Source organism: Nicotiana sylvestris, chromosome 7 (genome assembly GCF_000393655.2).
Source record: "Nicotiana sylvestris chromosome 7, ASM39365v2, whole genome shotgun sequence".
In the NCBI taxonomy this organism is placed as follows: Eukaryota; Viridiplantae; Streptophyta; class Magnoliopsida; order Solanales; family Solanaceae; genus Nicotiana; species Nicotiana sylvestris.
The window spans coordinates 110,049,803-110,072,337 of NC_091063.1; the positions used below are offsets into that span (position 1 = coordinate 110,049,803).

Below are 22,535 nucleotides of genomic sequence, written 5' to 3' on the forward strand. Positions count from 1 at the left end.
TCAAAACAAATCATCTCGCAAATCAAAATAGCAGAAACAATTACGGGGAAAGCCATTAATATGGGATCGGGGTGTTAATTCTTAAAACGATCGGCCGGATCATTACAAAGGGGCTAGCAACGAAAGATTTATTTATAAGTGATGAGCACATATATGATCAAGCAATAAATGGCTATGTCATCTCATAGACTAGCACAACTTAATGATTTCGCTTCGATTAACATATGAGGCAAGTTCTAGGCTACACATGATAGCACAAAAAATCACAAATCCTCACATACTCATTGCACATGACTCAATCGAGACAGTTTTGTTCAACTCTCAAGTCAATCAAGCACATATAATTGAGAATTTTTAAGAAATATTGCACTTTGTGGCATACAAGTCAACAACTGAGAAAAGGCGTCACAGAGTTGGCTATTTATTTTATTTAGGCATTATAATTCAAATCAAATGTATGGGAAGACAGAGCGCATGCCATAGCCAAATGTGCCAACACCAAACACGTCAATAGGTACCTCAGAGCAACTCAGTTTCTTCCTAACCTATTCCTAAAAAAACAAAGTACCCGGTTCGAGCTACACCCTTAGAAAATAACCAACGCCCAAAGAAAAACCAAGGGATACAACCTAACTATCCTAAAAAAATCTTTTTGGTATTTTTTAATAGGACTTTAATCCCTCAAGAAAACTATCCAAGTGATCCATCGTTGGGAAAAGTTCGAGCTTTTTCTGATTTTTTTCTATTTTTATTTTTTTTGAAAACCTAGACTATGTCTACTAATAAAAAAAATATTTATATAATTACACTTCAGAAAGTAGTTTCCCCACCCACACTAATATTATGCATAGTCCTCGATGCATGATCATGGAGAAAAATATTAAACAAGGGTGAGAAATACTCCGTGAGACCCTCTCGGGCTAGCTCGCAGAGGATCCTCAATATTAAGGGTCGGGACAACCCCACACTTAAGCTCAAACATGCTCCTCAACTTCAACTTTGGGTACTCAGACTTCCCCTACTCTGTAAACCAAAAACAATACGAAACTTGACACTATAAAAAAACAAAATAAATAAAATACAGGCTAGATTGCCTCTCAACATGCAACTTATTTATAGTCGTGGCACGACTCTGCTACTCTGCTCAGGCTGGGCTCTTTCTCTTCTTCTTTCTCCCATGAATTCTAACCTTTTTGCACGCTCTCGGAAGGTTTCCTCTTTCATCTCCGGCTCTTCTCTCAATCATCTTTACACACTCAGCTTGAAATACCACCTTCTCTAACTCAGTTATCCCATCTGGATCACTATAATTCTCATAAGATTTCTACTATATCCCTTTCAATTCTACCACAGTAATTATGCACAAGTCCTCATAATGCTTAGTGAGCTTAAGTGCCTTGTACACATTAAAAATGATTTCCTCATCATCAACTCTCATCTTCAACTTCCCTTCCCTCACATCAATAATCTCTCCACTAGTAGCTAAGAATGGTCGCCCCAAAATAATGGGCACCTCCTCATCTGCTTCGTAATCAAGAACAATAAAATCAGCAGGAAATAAACTTTCCCACTTGAACTAACACATCCTCAATAATTCCTTTTGGCATCACTAGTGACCTATCTGCCAACTGTAAAGTAAATGTAGTAGGTCTAAGAACCTCCAATCCGAGTTGCTGGAATAAAGATGATGGCATCAATTTTATACTAGCCCCTAAATCACACAGGGCTCTACCAACTTCTTGTTTTCCAAGCGATAGATGAATTGTGAAACTCCCAGGATCCTTCAACTTAGGCGGAAGTTTGTTTACCTCGAAAATGGTAATTACAATTAGATTTGATTTTGTGGTTCTAAAAATATGTGATTTATTTTTATGCTAGTTGTTAGGAAATATATTCTAAGTGTGAGACTAGAATATAAGATAATAGCTTGAAGATAGTATGCTATGCAAACTGAGTGTCCGAGAATCGGGACCTCGAGCCAGACTACACGGAGCCTCGGGGTCGAGCTAAGCATTAGGCTGTGGACGGCCGATGAAGGACTAACAGTTCTAAGAGCTTTGATGAGGGATCTTTATGATCAATGATGAGTAATAAATGAAGTACAATTAATGCAACACAATAACTGTATGCAACAATAGAGAGTGTTTGAGATAGAGAGCAGAGAATGTTCTTATTTTTATATTGAATATCATGTGTGCAAATAATAACAAGGGTCCCCTTTATATAAGAGGGGGAATCCCAACATAGTACATATGCATTTATTACAAAGATATGGGGCTGGTACAACCATTTAATGGCACGGTACGGACTTGTACTATTCTTATGGACTTGGTCAGCTCTAACCACTTGCCTTGGGAATCTCCCACTCGTTCATCATAGCCACCGATTTGTACTGCCCCGAGGTCGAGCTATGCCTCGAGCCTTTTTGTTCATCAAACCTCGAGCTGTGCCTCGAGCCTTCTGGAAACAAGCTATGGAATGCCATGATGACCCCAAATCACCCAACGTAGCTAACGAGATAGACGGAATTCCATTTCGAGGCTATCTTCATACTGCTCCGACTACGGTCTAAATTCTAAAGCTTAAGCTCTCATTGAGCGACTAAGTGTCCCAAAACACTCTGAAACTCAAAACGAATCCTCTCGGCAACTCACAATAGCAGAAACAAATACAGGGAAAACAGTTAATAGGGGATCAAGCATTAATTCTTAAAATGACCGGTCAGGTCGTTACATCCTCCCCCTCTTAAAACATTCATTCGTTCTCGAACGAGCATAGAGACATACCTGAAGTGGTGAAAAGATGAGGGTAACAGCTGCGCATATCCTGCTTGGTCTCCCAAGTCACTTCCTCGACCGACTGACCCCGCTACTGAACCTTCACTGATGCAATGTTCTTTAACCTCAACTTTCGAACCTGCCTGTCCAATGTCGCCACTGACTCCTCAACATAAGATAGGTCCTTGTCCAACTGGACAAAACTGAAATCCAACACGTGTAATGGATTACCATGATACTTCCGGAGCATCGAAATATGAAATACCGGTTGAACTCCTGCCAAGCTGGTAGGTAAGGCAAGCTCATAAGAACCCTCCCCAACACGTCTCAATACCTCAAAAGGACCAATAAACCGGACTCAATTTCCCCTACTTCCCAAATCTCATAACGCCCTTCATAGGCAAAATCCGAAGCAGGACCTGCTCTCCAACCATATAAGAAACTTCACGAACCTTTCGGTCTGTATATCTCTTCTGTCTGGACTAGGCTGTGCGAAGTCTATCCTGAATCACCTTAACCTTCTCCAATGTGTCCTGAACCAAGTCTGTGCCCAATAATCTAGCCTTACCCTGCTCAAACCAACCCACCGGGGATCTACACCACCTACCATACAAAGCCTTATATGGTGCCATCTAAATGCTAGATTGATAACTGTTGTTGTAGGCAAACTCCACCAGTGGAAAGAACTGATCCCAAGAACCTCCAAACTCTATCACACATGCACGAAGCATATCCTCAAGAATCTGAATAGTGCGCTTGGACTGTCCATCCGTCTGGGTATGAAATGCGCTGCTCAACTCCACCCGAGTACCCAACTCATGCTGTACGGCCCTCCAGAATTGTGATGTGAACTGAGTACCTCTGTTTGAAATTAAGGAAACTGGAATACCATATAGACAAACAATCTCCCGGATATAAATCTCCGCCAATCGGTCCGAAGAATAGGTAGTACACACATGAATGAAGTGCGTAGACTTGGTCAGCCGATACAAAATCACCCAAATGGCATCGAACTTCTTCAAAGTCCGTGGGAGTCCAACTACGAAGTCCATGGTGATCCGCTCCCACTTCCACTCCGGAATCTCTATCTACTAAAGCAACCCACCCGGTGTTTGATGTTCATACTTTACCTACTGACAATTGAGGCACTAAGCTACAAACCCAACTATATCCTTCTTCATCCGCCTCCACCAATAGTGCTATCTCAAGTCCTGGTACATCTTCGCGGCACCTGTATGAATGGAATACCGTGAACTATAGGCCTCCTCTAAAATTAACTCGCGATGCCCATCAACATTTGGTACACATACCCAACCTTGCATCCTCAATACCCCATCATTACCAATAGTCACATCTCTGATACGATCAAATAAAGAAGACCGAGAAATCACGAAAGCTAGAACCTGACTAGGCTCCGAAAGATCCAATCTCACAAACTGGCTGGCTAAGGCTTGAACATCCATCGCCATGGGCCTCTCCGCTTCTTGTAAATAAGCCAAACTCCACAAACTCTCTGCCCAACGACTCAAAGCATCGGCCACCACATTGGCCTTGCCCGAGTGATACAAGATAGTGATATCATAGTCCTTCAGCAGCTCTAACCACCTCCTCTAGCGCAAATTAAGATCCTTCTACTTGAACATATGTTGCAAACTCCGGTGATCAGTATAGATCTCACAGGAACACCGTACAAATAATGACGCCAGATCTTCAAGGCGTGAACAATAGCAGCCAACTCGAGATCATGGACAAGTTAATTCTTCTCATGTACCTTCAATTGTCTGGACGCATAGGAAATCACCCTACCATCCTGCATCAATACCGCTCCAAGGCCAATCCTCAAGGCATCACAATAGACAATATAAGACCCCGAACCTGTAGGCAATATCAGTAATGGGGCTGTAGTCAAAGCTGTCTTGAGCTTTTGGAAGCTCTCCGCACACTCTTCCATCCACTAGAACGGAGCACCCTTCTGGGTCAGCCTGGTCATAGGTGCTGCAATAGATGAAAATCCCTCAACAAATCGACGGTAATAATCCGCCAAGCCAAGAAAACCGTGGATCTCTGTAGCTGAGGATGGTCTGGGCCAGCTCTGCACTACTTCCACTTTCTTCGGATACACATTTATCCCCTCACTCGATACTACGTGACCTAACCACGGAATCCAACCAAAACTCACATTTCGAAAACTTTGCATATAATTTCTTTTCTATCAAAGTCTAAAGCACTGTCCTCAGGTACTGCTCATGATCTTCCCGACTCCGGGAGCATAACAAAATATCATCAATAAAGACAATGCCAAACGAGTCAAGATATGGCCGGAACACACTGTGCATCAAATGCATGAAGGCTGCTGGGGAATTGGTCAGCCCAAATGACATAACAAGGAACTCGTAATGACCATACCGAGTCATGAAAGTAGTCTTCAGGATATCTGGGTCCCGAATCTTCAACTGATGGTAACCTGAATGCAAGTCAATCTTAGAAAACACTCGTGCACCCTGTAGGTGGTCAAACAAATTATCAATACGAGGCAAAGGATACCGGTTCTTCACTGTAACTTTGTTCAACTGGCGATAATCAATGCACATACGCATAGAAGCATCCTTCCTCTTCACAAACAAGACAGGAACACTCCAAGGTGATACACTGGGCCAAATAAAACCCTTATCAAGCAATTCCTATAACTGATCCTTCAACTCCTTCAACTCAGGAGGGGCCATATGATATGGAGAAATAGAAATGGGCTGAGTGCCTGGCAACAAATCAATGCCGAAATCAATATCTCTATCGGGCGGCATACCCGGAAGGTCAATTGGAAACACATCAAGGAAGTCCTATACTACTGGGACTAAATCAACTATAGGGGTATCAATACTGACATCTCTCACATAGGCTAGATACGCGTCACACCCCTTCTCAACCATTCGCTGAGCCTTAAGGAAAGAAATAACTCTACTAGGAATGTGATCTAAAGTACCCCTCCACTCTACTCACGGTACACCTGGCATAGCCAACATCATGGTTTTGGCGTGACAATAAATAATAGAATAATGGGGAGACAACCAGTCAAAATCTACCATGCTGAGCAATAATATATCGGCTCTTGTCTCAAAACCACTAAAAGCAACCAAACACGACCGATAAACGCGGTCCACAACAAGAAAATTTTCCATAGGAGTAGAAACATAAATAGGGGAATTCAAAAAATCCCGAGATATGCTAAAATGCAGGGCAAAATAAGAGGACACATAAGAATAAGTGGAACTTGGATAGAATAAAACCGATGAATCTCTATGACAAACTAGGACAATACCTATGATGATGGAATCGGAGGTGACAGCCTCAGTACGAGCAGGACGAGCATAATATCTAGCCTGGCCTCCCCTTCTAGGGCGACCTCTTCCTCCCTGACCTCCACCTCTAGTTGGCTGACCAGGTGGGGTAGCAACTGTAGGGATGGCAATTGGGGCAGGGTAGGGTAGGGATAACCTTAAATGGGGCAAGGCAGGGAAGGGCAAATTGTTATTTTTAAAATATTTTAATAGGGCAGGGCAGGGTAGGGCACATACGGGTTAATAGTTGGGTCGGGTCAAAATAATTTAGACCCGCATACCGGCGTACTCCCAAATCTTAAATCCCAATCGCTAAAAGCGTAAAACCTAATTTCCAAACTCAGAAGTCAAAAACTCTCAATCTCTCATACGATTCTTCTTCCTCTTTGAACTGCTGCGAATCTGCGATTCTTCTTCCTCAAACCTTCTTCGATTCTTCTTCCTCCAGTAAATCCACGTAAATATCTAATAAGTACATAGTTCTCTTTTTTCTCTAATAATTTCCATTCATTTTGTCACAACCACTGGTCCAGCCTAGTAATGGTGTTTCACTGATCAACAGACCTTTTTTTGGAGAAGAACTACCTTGGACCAGGTCTACCGATCTTTATTTGTCAAGTTCGGACTCGATTTTGTTGCTACTTGGTTTCTCTGATTCTATATTCTGTTGGGAGATTAGTGTCGGGCTGCCCTTTTTTTTAATTTTGTTACTGATATAGTGGGTTGCCTATGCATAGAGAGTTATCTGATTGCTGGGTTTCAGTATTATACGTGCTTTTTCTGTACCTTAATCCTGGCATAGTGTTACTCAACTACCAGGTTTCTTATAGTTCTGCTTTGTGATTTATCTATGTGGAAAAGACTTGGTCGAAAATCCTTGTTTGAGTTTCCCATTTGTGGGAAATTTTGGTGGATCCTCCAATTTATTTTGGTAATGTGAGTAATTATCTGGAAAGGAAACAAACGATGTGTAGTTTTAGTCTTTTAGAAAATGATTCTTGGCTTCTCCTTCGACAAGAACTAGAAGTCTTGCTATGGCTTCTCCTTGGGCTGTTAGAATTGACATGGCGGGCTTGTTTCATTCTTAGTGCCATATTGCTATGGCTTCCTGGTGTGCATAAAATGAAAAAAAAAATTATTTTCTACTTCCAAATGTTTCCTTTAGGAACTCCATTGTAGCATAGGGAGTTTGCACAATGTATTGTAAAGGAATCCAATTCACATAGATAATATCATCAGATTTCTTAGTTTAAATATAAGATCATCTGTTGTAGATGGACACCATCTTTTGTTACTTTGTTTATCACAGTACTTGAAATATCTAAATACTCCTACCAAATATTTTGTTAATATAAGTTAATACTAGCAGATTCGATGTACATGTCAAGGAAAACCTGCACCATGGAACTTATGCTTGGTGAAATTCAGATATCATCTTGTCCAAATCAATCACTTAACTACTGTTTGACTGTTCATTTTGATACAAAAGTGAGTAGGTTCTAGGAATATGACATTTGGTTATTAAATTTTGTTGATGGAGAATGAGACAAATCTTCTTGTCGCTGGGACATATACTAAATATCAATTTTTAGTGATATTTCTTGTCTTTGTTTTACTAGATAATCATGGCATCTCAAATTGAAGAGAATCTACCAGCTTCATCTACTAATGCTATTTCCTTAGACGATGAGAGTCAAAGGCCTTCACAACCTGATGAAGTTGAACTGAAAAAAGGAGATATTCCCGAGCATGGGATCATTTCGAGCTAGTAAAGGTTAAGGGTGTTCCATATGGTGCTTGTAAATATTGCGATCGCCGGTATAAAAATTCTAGAAATTATGGGACAAAATCTATGTTATATCACATGCTTAAGTGTCCTAATAGGCCAAGAGATGCACAAAATGAGGGCGATACCGGTGGTGGTTATTTTGATCAAGATGTTTCACGTAAAAAACTTGCACATGCCATTATTTTACACGAGTATTCACTCTCTATAGTTGATCATGTGGGATTTAGGAACTTTGTTGCGAGTCTTCAACCTATGTTTAAGATGGTTTCCAGAAATACAATCAAGAATGACATAATAAAAATCTTTGACAATTTGAAATCGCAAACTTCTATGTTGTTGGAGAAAGTCACGAGTAGAATTGCAATAACAACCGATATGTGGACTTCCAATAGTAACAAAAAAGGGTTCATGACTATTACTGGTCATTTCACTGATGATTCATGGAGGCTTCAAAGTATTTTGAGATTTGCTTATGTCCCTGCTCCACATGATAAAGATGCTTTGTGTGGTGCTTTGGTTAATTGTTTGTTTGATTAGAATCTTGAACGAAAACTATCGACTATCACAGTTGATAATTGTAGCACAAATAATGCTATGATTAAAACTTTATTGGATGAGAAACTTAATAAAAAAGATTTGTTGTTGAGTGGTCGAGTATTTCATGTGAGTTGTGCTGCACATATTTTAAACTTGATTGTGCAAGAAGGGTTAAAAGTGATAGGAGATAGTATTAGCAAAGTGCGTGATAGTGTCTTGTATTTGATTGGATCAGCTGGCAAAATTGACAGGTTTGAAGAAGCAACACGTTTGGTTCACTGTTCTTGTTATAAGAAGTTGGAGTATGATTGTCCTACTAGGTGGAACTCAACATATTTAATGTTGAGAACAACTATAAAATACAAAGAGGTGTTTAACAAGTTGAGTCTAACTGACACAAATTATAAGTCGTATCCAACTGAAGAGCAATGGAGTAATGCAGAAGATGTTTCTGATAAACTCAAACTTTTTTAAGATATCACTGAACAGTTTTCAGAAACTCAATATCCAACTTCTAGTCAATACTTTACAAAAGTTTGTGAAATTAAATTAGAATTGGAAGCTTGGGTGAAAGAGCTTAATCCTTTGATTAGCGATATGACATCTGCCATGTTGTTGAAATTTAAAAAATATTGGGATGGTGTGCATATTTTGATAGGAGTAGCTTCCATCTTTGATCCACGGTACAAGATGAGGTTGGTAAAGTTCTTTATTCCACTAATTTATGGTGAAGAAGCTTCAACTAAAATTCAAGAAGTTCGATCCAATTGTTATGATCTCTTTCAAGATTATAAGAGTAAATTATCTGCTCCACATGATTCATTAGCATCTAGTTCTAGTGAAGTCACTAGTTTTACTCAGGGTGATCGGCTTTCGAGCTTTGATAGATTTGTAGCTTCAACTGGAGCTACAGTGGAGAAAAGATCAGAGTTGGATATGTACTTAGAAGAAGACCTACTACCTCGAACCCCTTCATTTGACAATTTGAGTTGGTGGAAGACAAATGGATTGAAATTTCCTACATTGCAAAAAATGGCTCGTGATCTCTTAGCCATTCCCGTGTCTAGTGTTGCTTCAGAATCGGCATTTACCACTAGTGGGAGGTTGATTAGCCCGCATCGGAGTAGACTCCACCCCACAACTTTGGAAGCTTTAATGTGTGCTCGCACGTGGTTATGGAATGACTTAAATGGTAAGTAATTTTCTCATTATTGTCTTAATAGGTATTCAATTGTTTAATACTATATTGATACATTGAACTATGCATTTTTCCTTTTAGGTTTGACTTCAACCGCTGATCAAGTTTCATGTCCCACATTGCTTGATGAAGAGGACGAGCCGAATTCAAGTGGTTTATCGCAACTATGAGACCCTTGACATGCTACTGTTTTTCCACATAGCTACTGTTTCACATAACTACTGTTTCAATTTATAGTATTTGTTTTTATTGTTATTGGTACTGTTTGAATTTAAGTATGGTTTCGGCCTACTTGTAGCAGTTAAATGTTCCATGTAAAACTCACAGTTTTTTCTTCATGGTTAATAGACTGTGTTTGTCAAGTGGTTACAACTTACAGGATTGACTGACTGTGCAAAGACATACATTTCCATGATGGGGTTCAGTAGGAATACATGTACATGTTGTCTGATGTGTGTCTAGCTAGTACGAAGTGACTATGGTTGAGTAGGAATACATGTACATGTTGTCTAATGTGTGTCTAGCTAGTACGAAGTGAATATGGTTCCTGCAAAGGCAACCTTAATCTATAAAATGAAAGTATTCTACCAAATATATACTCATCATTATAAAAATGTAATTTACACCCCTAATCTATAAAATGAAAGTATTCTACCAAATATATACTCATCATTATAAAAATGTAATTTACACCCCAGGGATAATAAACTAAGACACTTGAACATCAAGAGTATACAACAATAGACTTTTGTTCAAAAATATATAAAATTTCTTCAACTCTTGCAATGCAGACTGGCAGTCTTCCAAATCCTTTTCAGTTCCTTCATGAACTTGTATCCCTCACAGTAGCAACCCAACTCAGATTTGAAAATCTTTTTAATAGTTCTCACAACTAACTTGCAACTGTACAATGAAGATCTTGATCTTTTAGCCCAGTTGACACGACAATATTTGCAAGAGAGAGAGTGTGTGTGTGCGCGCGCTCGTATAACATGAGACTTTTTTTTTGTTTCTATACAAAGGTTACGATCCTAAAATTGTATGTGTATATACAAATATACTAGTACATGATTATGAAGATGGGATCTGCTCATACAATATATATAAACATAATATTACAAATTTGAAAAAAAATACAAGAGAACCTAAACGGGACAGGGAGAGGCAGGGCAGGGCGGGCCAAGCAATATTTGAAAATATTCTAATAGGGCAGGGCAGGGCGGGTCAAAATATTAGCAGGTCAAGGCTTGCCCCGCCCCGCCCTAACTTGCCCTGCCCCATTTGACACCCCTAAGCAACTGGTGCTGTAATCATAGCCTGAGAACTCTGTGGGGCACGCTGTGGCTAAGACGTCTGTGGAGGTGCACCCCTCCTAAGTCTGCGGCAATCCCTGACCATATGGCATGTGTCACCATACTCAAAACAAGCTCTCGGAGGTCGTGGCAGCTGTGACTGGCTCGGGCCAAGTCTGTTGGACTAACCACTGAAAGCACCCCGTGCAAGAGGCGCACTAGATACTAGAGATGCATAATAAGGCTCCTGAGGTCTAGGGAGAGCTGGAATACCACTGGCTGCTAGAAGAGCTAAATGAACGGTGTAACTCATATAACCCCTACTATGACAAACTACAGCTGGGGAACGGTCACCAGAATAATAGCTCGACTCTCGAGGCCTCCTGGCTTCCCTCTCATCTCTATCCCGAGCATGCATACCCTCTACTCTCCTAGCAATGCTCACCACCTGCTGATAAGAGATATCTATCTTCAACTCTCGAGCCATGCTAGACCTGATGCTAGGAATGAGCCCCTCAATAAGCCGGTGAACTCTCTCATAAACTGTAGAAACCAAGGCTGGTGCATGCCTAGCCAAGTTAGTGAAATGGATAACATACTCTGAAACAGTCATAGTGCCCTGGCACAAATGCTCAAACTCTGCACGCCATGTGTCCCTGAGGCTCCGAGGGACAAACTCTCTCAAGAACATATCAGAAAATTGAGTCAAAGTAAGGGAAGGTGCCTCAGCTGGACTGTCCAACTCAAAAGTACGCCACCACTGATAGGCTGCTCTTAGAAGCTGGAAGGCAGAGAAAGAAACCCCACTCGATCCTGATATACCCATAGTGCGAAGGATACAGTAGCACTCCTCCAAAAATCCCAGAGCATCATCTAATGCTAGACCACTGAATACAGGAGGCTTGTACTTCTTAAACCTCTCAAGCCTCCGCTGCTCCTCCTCTGAAGTTGCTGCCCTATCCTCAGGCTGAACTGGGGCTACAGGTGGTACCAGTATAACCTTTGGGACCTGATCAACCTGGATCCGCTGCTCAGGAGTGCGGGCGGTGGGAGTCTATACTCCTCCCCCGGCCTGGGATGTGGCTGCAGCAAGGGGAATCAACCCTGCCTGAGCTAGGGTGGTGTACATGCTCACGAACTGCGCAAGGGTCTCCTGAAGAGCTAGCATAGTAGTAGTAGTAGGCATATCAGGTGCCTGGACTCCGGCTGGAGCTGCTGGCGGCTCCTCGGTGGCAGCTCGTGTGGGTGCTCTGGCTGCACCACATGCGCGTCCTCAGCCTCTACCCCGGCCCCAACCTCTGACGGCTCTAGCAGGGGGCACGGGTGCCTGGTCATCTCTGATAACATGTTTCCTCACCATCTATGAGAGAATAGAAGATATAATTTCAGAATTTTGATATCAAAAATCTCGCATGACAAGGAAATCAAATGAAGTGGAATTTTCCTAACAGTTATATAGGATCTCGTAGATAAGTACAGACGTCTCTGTACCGATCTGCGAGACTCTAATAAATCGGTTTGTGATTCATGACTCCTATGAACCTAGAGCTCTGATACCAACTTGTCACGACCAAAGTTCGCCCTCCGTGAATTGTCGTGACGGTACCTAGTCTCTACGACTAGGTAAGCCTAACAAATTGCGGAAAAGGAAACGAAATACAAAACTAGCAAGAACTGCGAATAAACATAATAATAACATTTAAGATGCCGCTCGACATATACAAATACACACTCTCAACACTGAATTAACTCCCAAAACCCGGAATCTCATGAAATCACAAACTATGGATACTGCATAGCGTTCGAACTCCAGAATTTCTAATCAAAAGAAAGTATAGAAGGTCTATTACTAAAAGAGAAAATAGAGAGGGACTCATCGGTCTGCGGACACGACAGATATACCTCAAAGTCTTTGAAGATCGCCTCGCCTCACTGATAGTATGGCTGAGCCGAAGAACCTGGATCTGCAAACGAAAAACATGTGCAAGAAAGGGCATGAGTACACCATAGTGGTACCCAGTAAGTGTCAAGCCTAACCTCGATCGAGTAGTGACGAGGAAGGTCAGGGCCTTACTTGTTATATATATATATATATAACAAGGTAAGAAGTATGAAATGAAGAAGTATGATTAAAGTACTAACAATCGATAAGGAATAAAAGCACAGAAAGAATATAACTCAGTACAAAGAGATAGCAATAGGGGGATCTACCAGGATATAGTCCCGTAGTCCTAAACGTAAATGTGCAAGTGGATCTACCAGAATACCGATCTGTAGTCCCAAAGTAAATATCCAGTACAGGGAAATCTCCGGGTGTCATCCTGTAGTCCCAAATATAAACGTGTAGGGGGGTCTCCCGAAATACTGATCTATAGTCCCAAAGTAAACATGTAGAGGGATCTCCAGGAATTCCGATCCGTAATCCCAAAGTAAACATGCAGGGGGATCTTCCGGGATATCGTCCCATAGTCCCAAAGTAAACAAACAACAGTATCAAGAAAGAATCTACAGTTCTATTCGTGGATAAACAAGAATTCTATTCTAAACATGCTGCACAGAATACAAGTAAGCAGTTAAAGCAGGTAAGACAATTAGAATAAATAAGCATGCTTTTCCTAGGCTAAACAAGAGGCTTCAAGTATAGATATTGCTCAATTAAAAGAAAAACGCAGATATTTACTTAGTAAAAACGGGATTTTTCAACAATTAGCATGTGTACGCCCTCGTCACCTCACGTACACGACACTCATATAACAACAATTTCAAAATCCTAAGGGGAGTTCCCCCACACAAGGTTAGGCAAGCCACTTACCTCGAACCGGCTCAAAATCAATCCAAAATCACGCTCTTGCCACGAGTATCCAACTCCGGGTGGCCCAAATCGAATCAAATTAATATCATAACGTAAATACAACTACAAGAAACTAATTTAGCTAATGAAATCGAAGCTAAGGCAAGAAAATAGAAAAACGCCCAAAAATCCTCCCCGGGCCCACGTCTCGGAATCGGGTAAAATTACGAATTATGAACACACATTCACTCACAAGTCTAACCATACCAAAATTACTCCAATACGATACCATAATCTTGATCAAAACCCCAAAATTAGGCCTAAGAACTTTTCTCAATTTTCCCCAATTTGTCACCCTAAATCCGAAATTAGATGATGAATTTATGTTTAGATTAATGGGTTATAAATATAAAGGAGTTAGGAATCATTACCCGCAAACTTCCTCCGAAAATCTCTCTAAAATTCGCCTCCTACCGAGCTCCCAATTCAATTTTGTGATATGAACTCAAAACCCTCGATTTTGAAATTTATGTTCTGCCTAGACCCGTTCTTCTTCGCGAACGCGAGTCCATTGTCGCGAATGCGATGCACAAAAATCACTGGACAGTTTTTTTCCTCTTTCGCGAACGTGAGGGTTCACTCGCGAATGCATAGCTTACACTGGAGGACCATGCCGCGAACGCGAAGGCTAAAAGGTCTATACCTTCACGAATGAGGGAGCATCATCGCGAACGCGAAACACAATTAAGCTGATTCACCCAGATGCACTACGCGAATGCGAGACACCTCTCGCGAACGCGATGAAGGTTTTCTCTACAACACAACAGCAGAAAATCTGCAACTTCTCTAAGTCCAAAAATGACCCATTGAGCATCCGAAACACACCCGAGGCCCCCGGGACCTCAATCAAACATGCCAACAAATCCTAATACATCATACGAACTTAGTCCAATCCTCGAATCATATCAAACAACACTAAAACAATGAATCACCATCCAATCCAAACCTAAAGAACTTGAAATTTCAAGAATCCTACAACTGATGCCGAAACCAACCAAACAAAGTCTGATTGACCCCAAATTTTGCACATAAGTCACATTCAACACTACGAAGCTGTTCCAACTTTTGGAACTGGATTCCGACCCCGATATCAAAATCTCACTATCGATCCAGAAACTTCAAAAATTCAACTTTCAGCATTTCAAGCCTAAATAAGCTACGGACTTCTAAAACACAATTCGAACACACCCTTAACTCTGAAATCACCCAACGGAGCTAACGGGATAGGCGGAATTCCATTCCGAGGCCATCTTCACATTGCTCCGATTATGGTCCAAATTCTAAAGCTTAAGCTCTCATTGAGGGATTAACTGTCTCAAAACACTCCGAAACTCAACGAATCCTCTCGGCAACTCACAATAGCATAAACAAACATGGGAAAAGCAGTTAATAGGGGATTAGGGCATTAATTCATAAAAAGATCTACTAGGTCATTACATATATTTAGGGTGGCTTGCTTCCACGTGATGGGGGAGGGGGGGCTAATCTTATCCCATTCTTTAATTATCCAAATATTAAATAATCTCCCACTAAAAATTATTGATTTACCAATTATTCACATAATTAAGAATTATCTCAAATTACTTAATATATTACTTAGGTATATTAAGGCTATCCCTTCTTTCCTTTTGGCATGATCTATACGACACAACGAAACGAGCAAATGCACAACTTCCATAAATGTCTTTATTAATAGAAGTATTAGAGGTGCCTATGTTATTGAATTCTCATATGTCTTATTATTCTATTGTCTGTTCATGGGCCTCAAAAAATACGTAAGTTGATAAAGTCTATTTCTCAACAGTTGAGGTTGTATGCTACAACAGGATTAGAGTTAATTCTTAGGATTATAAAGAGTTTTTGTAAATGCTGTTTTGGCTCAGTGATTTTAGTGGAAGTTTGGGAAAATCAAACTGAGTAGTAGGTCATGGTATTTTCACCTTTGAGCCAGGTGTTTTCGACATAAAAATCTCTGTGTTCTTTATTTTTTGTATTTATTATTACGCAAATAGTAGTAGTTGGAACACCTAGAAGAACCATATCCTTCTATAGTTCAGTTAAGCGAAAAATGGGTACCACACAAATCACCCCCCCTCTTGTGTGGACTGTGAGCACGTGATTTTTGCCACACATGAATTACTCCTACAGAATTCCAATAATTAGATTTCTTCTTTTAATTATTTGTTATTTTGGGGATTATTGTAGAATTTTGTTGATTGTTTGCATTTTCGTGTGCATGTTTAATTTTATTTAATTCATGAAAAATATAAAAATACGCTGCATTTGTATTTAGGATTTAATTTTAGATTAAATAGTAATTTAGTTTGTTTTATAAAATATGAAAATCAATATATATATATATATATATATATATATATATATATATATATATATATATATATATATATATATATATAGTTCATGTTGCATTTTAACTCTTTAATTTTTGAATTTTGTTGCTTTTATTCTTATTTAGGAGTTATTTAATTTTTAAGTATTAGGTTGAGTTTTTTTAAATATAATTTGGTAGGATAAGTTAATTTCTAAGAGTTAAATTACGTTTTAATTTTAATTTGATAAAAAAAAGAAAAAAAAGAATTTTGAAGTTGAAAAGAAGAAGGAAATGAACGATCAGATTTTTGGCCAATTCAATTAATTTCCCCCAAGCCCAAATAATTCTTGCCCATTACCCGTCTCCAAATCCGGCCCAGACCCGATCCACCCCGTATAACCCCTAAACGACCCCGTTTTGGTCACGCCTCATCACAGCCGTTGGATTTCTATCATCCAACGGCTCGGAACTGTTTTGTCCTTTACTATAATAGTGTCCGAAGAGACCAACCCCCCATCAGACCCCCCTCTCCTCATTTTGTCTCCCCCTCTTAAACATCCCAAACCCTAGCCGCCTATGAACCCCACGCCGCCCCACCGTGAACTACCACCGGAAATCGCCTCACGGCGGTTCCAGTGGTCCAATCGCCCTGAAAATGACACCACAGACTCCCCTTCATCTCCCTATTCCAAATATCTACTCTTTTTTCTTCAAATCTGTCCAAGTCTTTTTGAATTTTAAATAAAAAAAGCTCGGCCAAAACTTGAACCATTACAAATCGTCTCAAATCACACCTTATGATGCTTACCCTTATCTGAACCCCAAACCACCTTTAACCCCTTTCGAATTGGCCTTGAATGCCTCGAATTTTGGATCTAGTGATGCAGAAGAATCCTAAAGTTCCTCTTCTTCTTCTTCTTTTCCTGGTCTGCGTTTAGTCGAGTGGATTTAAAACCTCTATTAGTCGACTGTTCTTTTTAAGAACAGTAGATTAATGTTGGTCCAAAGTCCATATCACATCTCAGGAAAGTTTGGACAGTGCTCTGTTTTTGATCCAGTGTTGATTTCGATTGGGTAAACCCTTTTCTTTTTCTTTTTGGTTGTTTAATTTTGTCTTTTGTCCCTTCTATGCATGTTTGATTTTTCCTTTATTTTTAGTAGCATGTTAGATTTTCTTCTTTTGTTTTCCCTCTTGTGATAGTTAATTATTTCCTAACATCCGTTTCAATTAAAGCATGTGTAATTTGTTTAAGTTTAGGTGTGTTTAGTTTTTTTTATCGAATTGGATGTTCATAGCTGCTTTATTCCAGACCAATAGCTGTTCTTTTATAATTTCTTCTCCTGGACACATGGTCATCTGATTTTAGTTTTAGATTGATTGTTTAATTAGTAGTTGTTCAAACTTCTGTGCCAGAATTGCATTGATTCCATATTGATTAAGTGTTCTCTTCTTCCAGCTTTAAGTTTAGATTTTGTGATATGTTGGGTTAATTCAGGTTTTAGGTGTTCCTTATGATTGCTGTAGCTGATTAGGAAGAACAATTTAAGTGAAGATAGGCTGGGTCAAATTCAATTGACCACAGTTCTTTCTAAATTTCCATTGTTCCATTCACGATTGCTGCACCTTTTGATTTGGTTCCAAGTTGTTTGCCTTGATATGAAAATCAGTAAAACTTTGGGGCTCATTTGGACTAGAAAGTTTAGATAAAACCTGAAATAAGTGATAACTTAAAGGGGAAAAAGGATTTTTTACTTTAGCTACAAATCAGATATTTTAGGAAGGGTCTACAGTTGTCTAGTTGTTTAAAAAAATATGCTGAAAATGGGACAACTGTACCAAGGGTTGTTAAAAAGGAATGTACTATTATTCTTTAGGATAAGGAATATGCTAAAAGATGCCCTTCCTTTAGACAGCCTATATATAGCCTCTATTGCTCTGAAAAAGACAGATTTTGGGGGGGAGGGGGGCACATTTTTATCCGCTGTTTTCTCTGAAAAGTTCCATTTCTTCTCTAAAAACTTCAGACTCAAAAATAGCTTTGAAAATATAAAAAATCTCCTGTTTTTTTTAAGTTTGAAATATGGTTTGATGGAGAAACACTCTTAGTCTTCTTTGCTGGATCTGTTGGATTTCAAGCTGGTTCTTAGTTTCTTTTTCTGATTTGAGTCCTTGGTTCATTTTGGTGTTGTTGCTGCTGTGTTGCTCGGTTACTGCTGAAGTTTGGGGTCTCTAGCTCTTTTTGGCTTTCTTGACCTTTATTTGGTCATTTTTCAATCAATATTTTTAGTTTCCAGGTATGTACAATGTCCATCTTGAATTAAATCAGTTTTGTGTTTAAAAATCTGCATTTGAAACTTGTTTGTTTAGCTGATTTCTGGTGTTTGGTTTGGAAATCATGATTGTTTTGGATTTAAAGATAATTAGACCATGTTTTAGTATTAGATGATTGCCAATCTTAAAACACGAAATCTGTGAAGTTTTGCTACATTCATATGTCAAAACTAACATCTTTGGATTACTAAATCAGTATGTGTATGCACTTGTGAAACCTATGTCCAAAGCTTTCCTCCTATGGCAACATAACAGGGAAGTGAATCTGACCCTTTAAATGGTCAGATTCATCCCTTAAGAGTGCATAATAATCTGGATTTTTTTAGTAGTATATGTTTATATTGTTCCCCTTCCCCTCTCTTCCCCTTTACTGAAATGGGAACCATGGAGTAAATCATGGATTGGGAATCATTGTTTGTCTATAAGGCTGACCCTCAATATGGTTAGACTTATGGACACATTGTCTTTTCCTTCTTACTCATTTTGTGTTAGGATCAACTTGGTTACATTACTCTAGTAGCATGTTGAATACTTCACTTAGCTTAAGTTCATTTAATGATTAAGAGGATGCAGAATGTTTGAATCTGAACACTTGTCTAGCAGTTGTTGCCCTTTAGTTAATGTTAAGGTTACATTGGTTCAAGACTCTTATGTAAATTAATGGCTATTATTTGCTTGTATTGGCATGTGATATGGCCATAAGGCCAAGAGGTTTTCAAAGCTGAAGCTGAAATGTGAGAGGATAGCTCCATAGCTGCTCCCTTGCAAATACACACGATGTAAGAGGAAACTTAAGGACAAAAAGGGAATCAGAATTAGAATATTCTTGAGCCCATTCAAGCAGTACTATAAGTTGTGAAAGATAGGTTTTTTTGTTGTTGCTCTATTCTAGACATGAAAGTGTTGTAAAAGGACTTTCTATAACGTTAAAATTCATTCTTTTTTTGGGTTCGTTTAAATACTGGGTCACTGCAATTTAGACCCATTGTTTATATTTCACAGCAGTAATAGCCAGGCCCAAGTTAAGACCCATTTGAACAGATTTGAGGGTCTATGCTGTTGGCCTGGGCTTCAAGCCCAGTAGTTTAATAATGTGTAAAATGCCTCTCTTGAGTTATGATGTAAACACATTCCCTTTGTTACTTTTTCTTTTGCAAATCATAATAATATGACAATTTTTTTGAATTTTAAGTGCTTTACTTTCTGAAGTTTTCATTTTTTAGTGAATTGCACTCCTTGCCTTTCTCTTTTCTTGTCCAGTTCGGTTAAAAGGTGCGAAGAATGTAGATAGGCCATCCTGTGCCAATGCACAACTGGGCTTGCTTAAAACCCAAGCCCAACGTGGGTTGTTTGTCCCAGAACTTGCAATTTGTGTCTTAAAACCTCTGATTTTTGGGCCATTCGTGAGCCCCCATTTTTCAGCCCTTAAAGCTAATTCCTCAGCGGGCTGTTTTTGGCCCATTTCGTGTGCCCTAAAAATATTTTAAGACCTCTCCCATGATTAACTAGCCTTGTTGAATTAATTCCTAAATAGGAGCGTACTATGTGACCTTGAATAGTTAATTTTTCTTATAAGAGGAAATCATTCGAGGCATGCCATGCCAAATAAAATCTCAAAATACATGGCCCTCGTATTAGTTTCATAATTTAGATCTAATGAATATCAAATACTCGTAGTTTGCTTTAGACTCGATTTAGGCTAGTATTGTGATTATGTATACGTTCACGTAACATAATTACGAAGTTAATTCTAAAAATGACTTGAGGGTTGCGTTCGTGCAACTTCAACCAAACTTTTTCTTAATAAAATAAACAAAGCGTTATTAATTGTGGACACGTTCGCGTGACATGGTTTTGACGCGCCAAAAGAAAAGAGTATACGTACAATAACTCAATTCTTTAATTACGATCAAATCAAGTGACTAAAAGCGGAAAAAAATAATTGTACGTATGTCCTAAAAATGAGTAGTTAAACAATTTTAAGCCGAGAAATAATCCTAAGCGACCGTGCTAGAACCACGGAACCCGAGAATGCCTAACACCTTCTCCCGGGTTAACAGAATTCCTTATCTAGAATTTCTGGTTTGCAGACTCTTTAAAAATAAAACTTCCTCGATTTGGGATTTTAAAATAAACCGGTGACTTGGGACACCATAAACTATTCCAAGTGGCGACTCTGAAACAAATAAATAATCCCATTTCGATAATGTCACTTTAGTTGAAACAACTTCCTTATATCCGCCCTCGGGTGTGTAAAAGAGGAGGTGTGACATCTGTGGCGACTCCGCTGGGGATCGAACCCAGAATCTCTGGTTCAAGGTTCAAGAATTCGAGCTTGATAATGCGATTTTTATTTGGCTTTATTGTTGATATTACTGTATTTTGTGGACTTAGTGTGCTAATTGTCGTTTACCGCTTTGATATTACTTGAACTGTATTTAAATGTCTTCTTACGCCACCCATCTGAGTCTTCTGAAAATGTGCACACGTTCGCATGACCCGCTTTTTCTGTTGAAATTATACCAAATAAGATGGGGATGGGCAAGCATCAAGGCTGGGCAGACTTTCGTGCTCCCGGTATGTTGCCCCCTCCTCGACCCCAGTTGTCTGCTCGGGTAACCCAAGTCTAGACCACAAACACCAGGTTTTAAACTTAGAATAACGTAATCTCATGCCGGATCCCTAGTAATAACGATTATTTGCATCATGTGCATTTGATCTTAGGGACTCAACAGAGGGGTTGGGTCCGTCTAGGACAGGTGCACCCAAAAATAAAGACCATCCTGATGCATCCTACGTGCTATCTGAATATTTATCTGTTTCGGCTTGCATGTTGACCGGCTAAGAAAGGGAAATAAATAGAAAAATCAAGTGTAAGGTAGGAGAGAGAATTTACCCAGTTTCTAAAAATCCCGATATTTGAAAATATCCCGAAACTCTGCCAAATTTTTGAAAAGAGAAAAAAAGAGAGAATGTATTTCAAAAAAGTGAGTCAAATATCATGTTTTATGTCAAAATTGACCGAACTACGCAGGTTTGATTCTCACCGGATGTGGGATACATAGGCAACCCACATAAGGTTCGGCCTCATTTTTACAAAATAACAAAATAAAGGGTGTTTCAGGGCTTTTGGTCAAAACAATAAGCCGACCCAGCTTCGGTGGTATTTTAAGTTATTTTTTTTACCGGAATAGCCTTAGATTAAATTTCAATTATTGAAAGGCTATTTTCGGGAGAAATAGGCAAGTCTGTTTAAAAGGTGCCTTTTCCAATTAAATACTTACCCCCCGGCCTCAAAATTCGTTTGGAATTGTGAAGGGGCCACATTTGCAAAACGACCATTTTTGCTAATATAGCAATAAAAGGGGTCTTTGTCCGTTGATTTTCTTCAGAAAGCTTGTTTTGCAAAAAGAGTCCACAAGAGTCAACCCTAACCTTAACCCTACGCAGGTACAAATGAATACTGTCTAGGACTAATTACAATCTATCATAGAACGGGCTCGGTTGCAGCTATGTAGGTGGTGGGATGATTTAGATGAAGATGGTTGAGAATGGGTGAAAGAACAATTGGGTTCCCTGGTAGACATCATGCACATCAAACCCCGAGAGGATTTAATTAAAGCTTTGGTAACCTTCTGGGATCCCGTTCACAATGTGTTCCATTTTTCGGATTTTGAGCTCACACCCACTCTAGAAGAAATAGCCGGGTATATTGATTTCGGCCAAGAGTTAAGAAAGCAACAACTCATATTCCCCAGGGCTCCCTCGGTGCACCAATTCATCGATTTTCTAAATATCAACAAACAAATGAACAAGGCCCACGCAAGCAAAGGGTGTTGGTCTTTCTACTTCCTGTATTTTAGGTTCGGGAGCTCAGCCGGGTTTGAAACACATGAAAAGGGGCTGAATAACAAACAAGACAAGAGCATATTGCAAATTCATCGCCTGTTTGCTTTCATCGTGGCATTTCTAGGGGTCATGGTCTTTCCGAATGCGGAGGGTACAATAGACTTTCGTATGGCCAGAATTGCACAGGTCCTCGTCGACAAAAAAGATCACACACTTGTCCCGTTAGTGCTGGCAGACATTTAC

General features: G+C 39.6%; 3 protein-coding genes across 3 annotated transcripts; all 3 read left to right on the forward strand.

Moving 5' to 3' along the window:
* Positions 1 to 7,976: 7,976 nt before the first annotated feature.
* On the forward strand, positions 7,977 to 8,438 carry LOC104228831 (zinc finger BED domain-containing protein DAYSLEEPER-like). Its single transcript, XM_009781374.2, has one exon. The coding sequence runs from the start codon at positions 7,977 to 7,979 to the stop codon at positions 8,436 to 8,438; it is 462 nt and encodes a 153-aa protein (XP_009779676.2).
* A 57-nt stretch (positions 8,439 to 8,495) lies between these two features.
* LOC138873616 (zinc finger BED domain-containing protein RICESLEEPER 2-like) lies at positions 8,496 to 8,912 on the forward strand. Its single transcript, XM_070152089.1, has one exon. It carries the CDS (start codon positions 8,496 to 8,498, stop codon positions 8,910 to 8,912), a length of 417 nt encoding a protein of 138 aa, XP_070008190.1.
* Positions 8,913 to 9,035: 123 nt separating this feature from the next.
* LOC138873617 (zinc finger BED domain-containing protein DAYSLEEPER-like) lies at positions 9,036 to 9,806 on the forward strand. Its single transcript, XM_070152090.1, has 2 exons — positions 9,036 to 9,630; positions 9,718 to 9,806. The coding sequence occupies exons 1-2, from the start codon at positions 9,036 to 9,038 to the stop codon at positions 9,804 to 9,806; spliced, it is 684 nt and encodes a 227-aa protein (XP_070008191.1).
* The last annotated feature ends 12,729 nt before the right edge of the window (positions 9,807 to 22,535 follow it).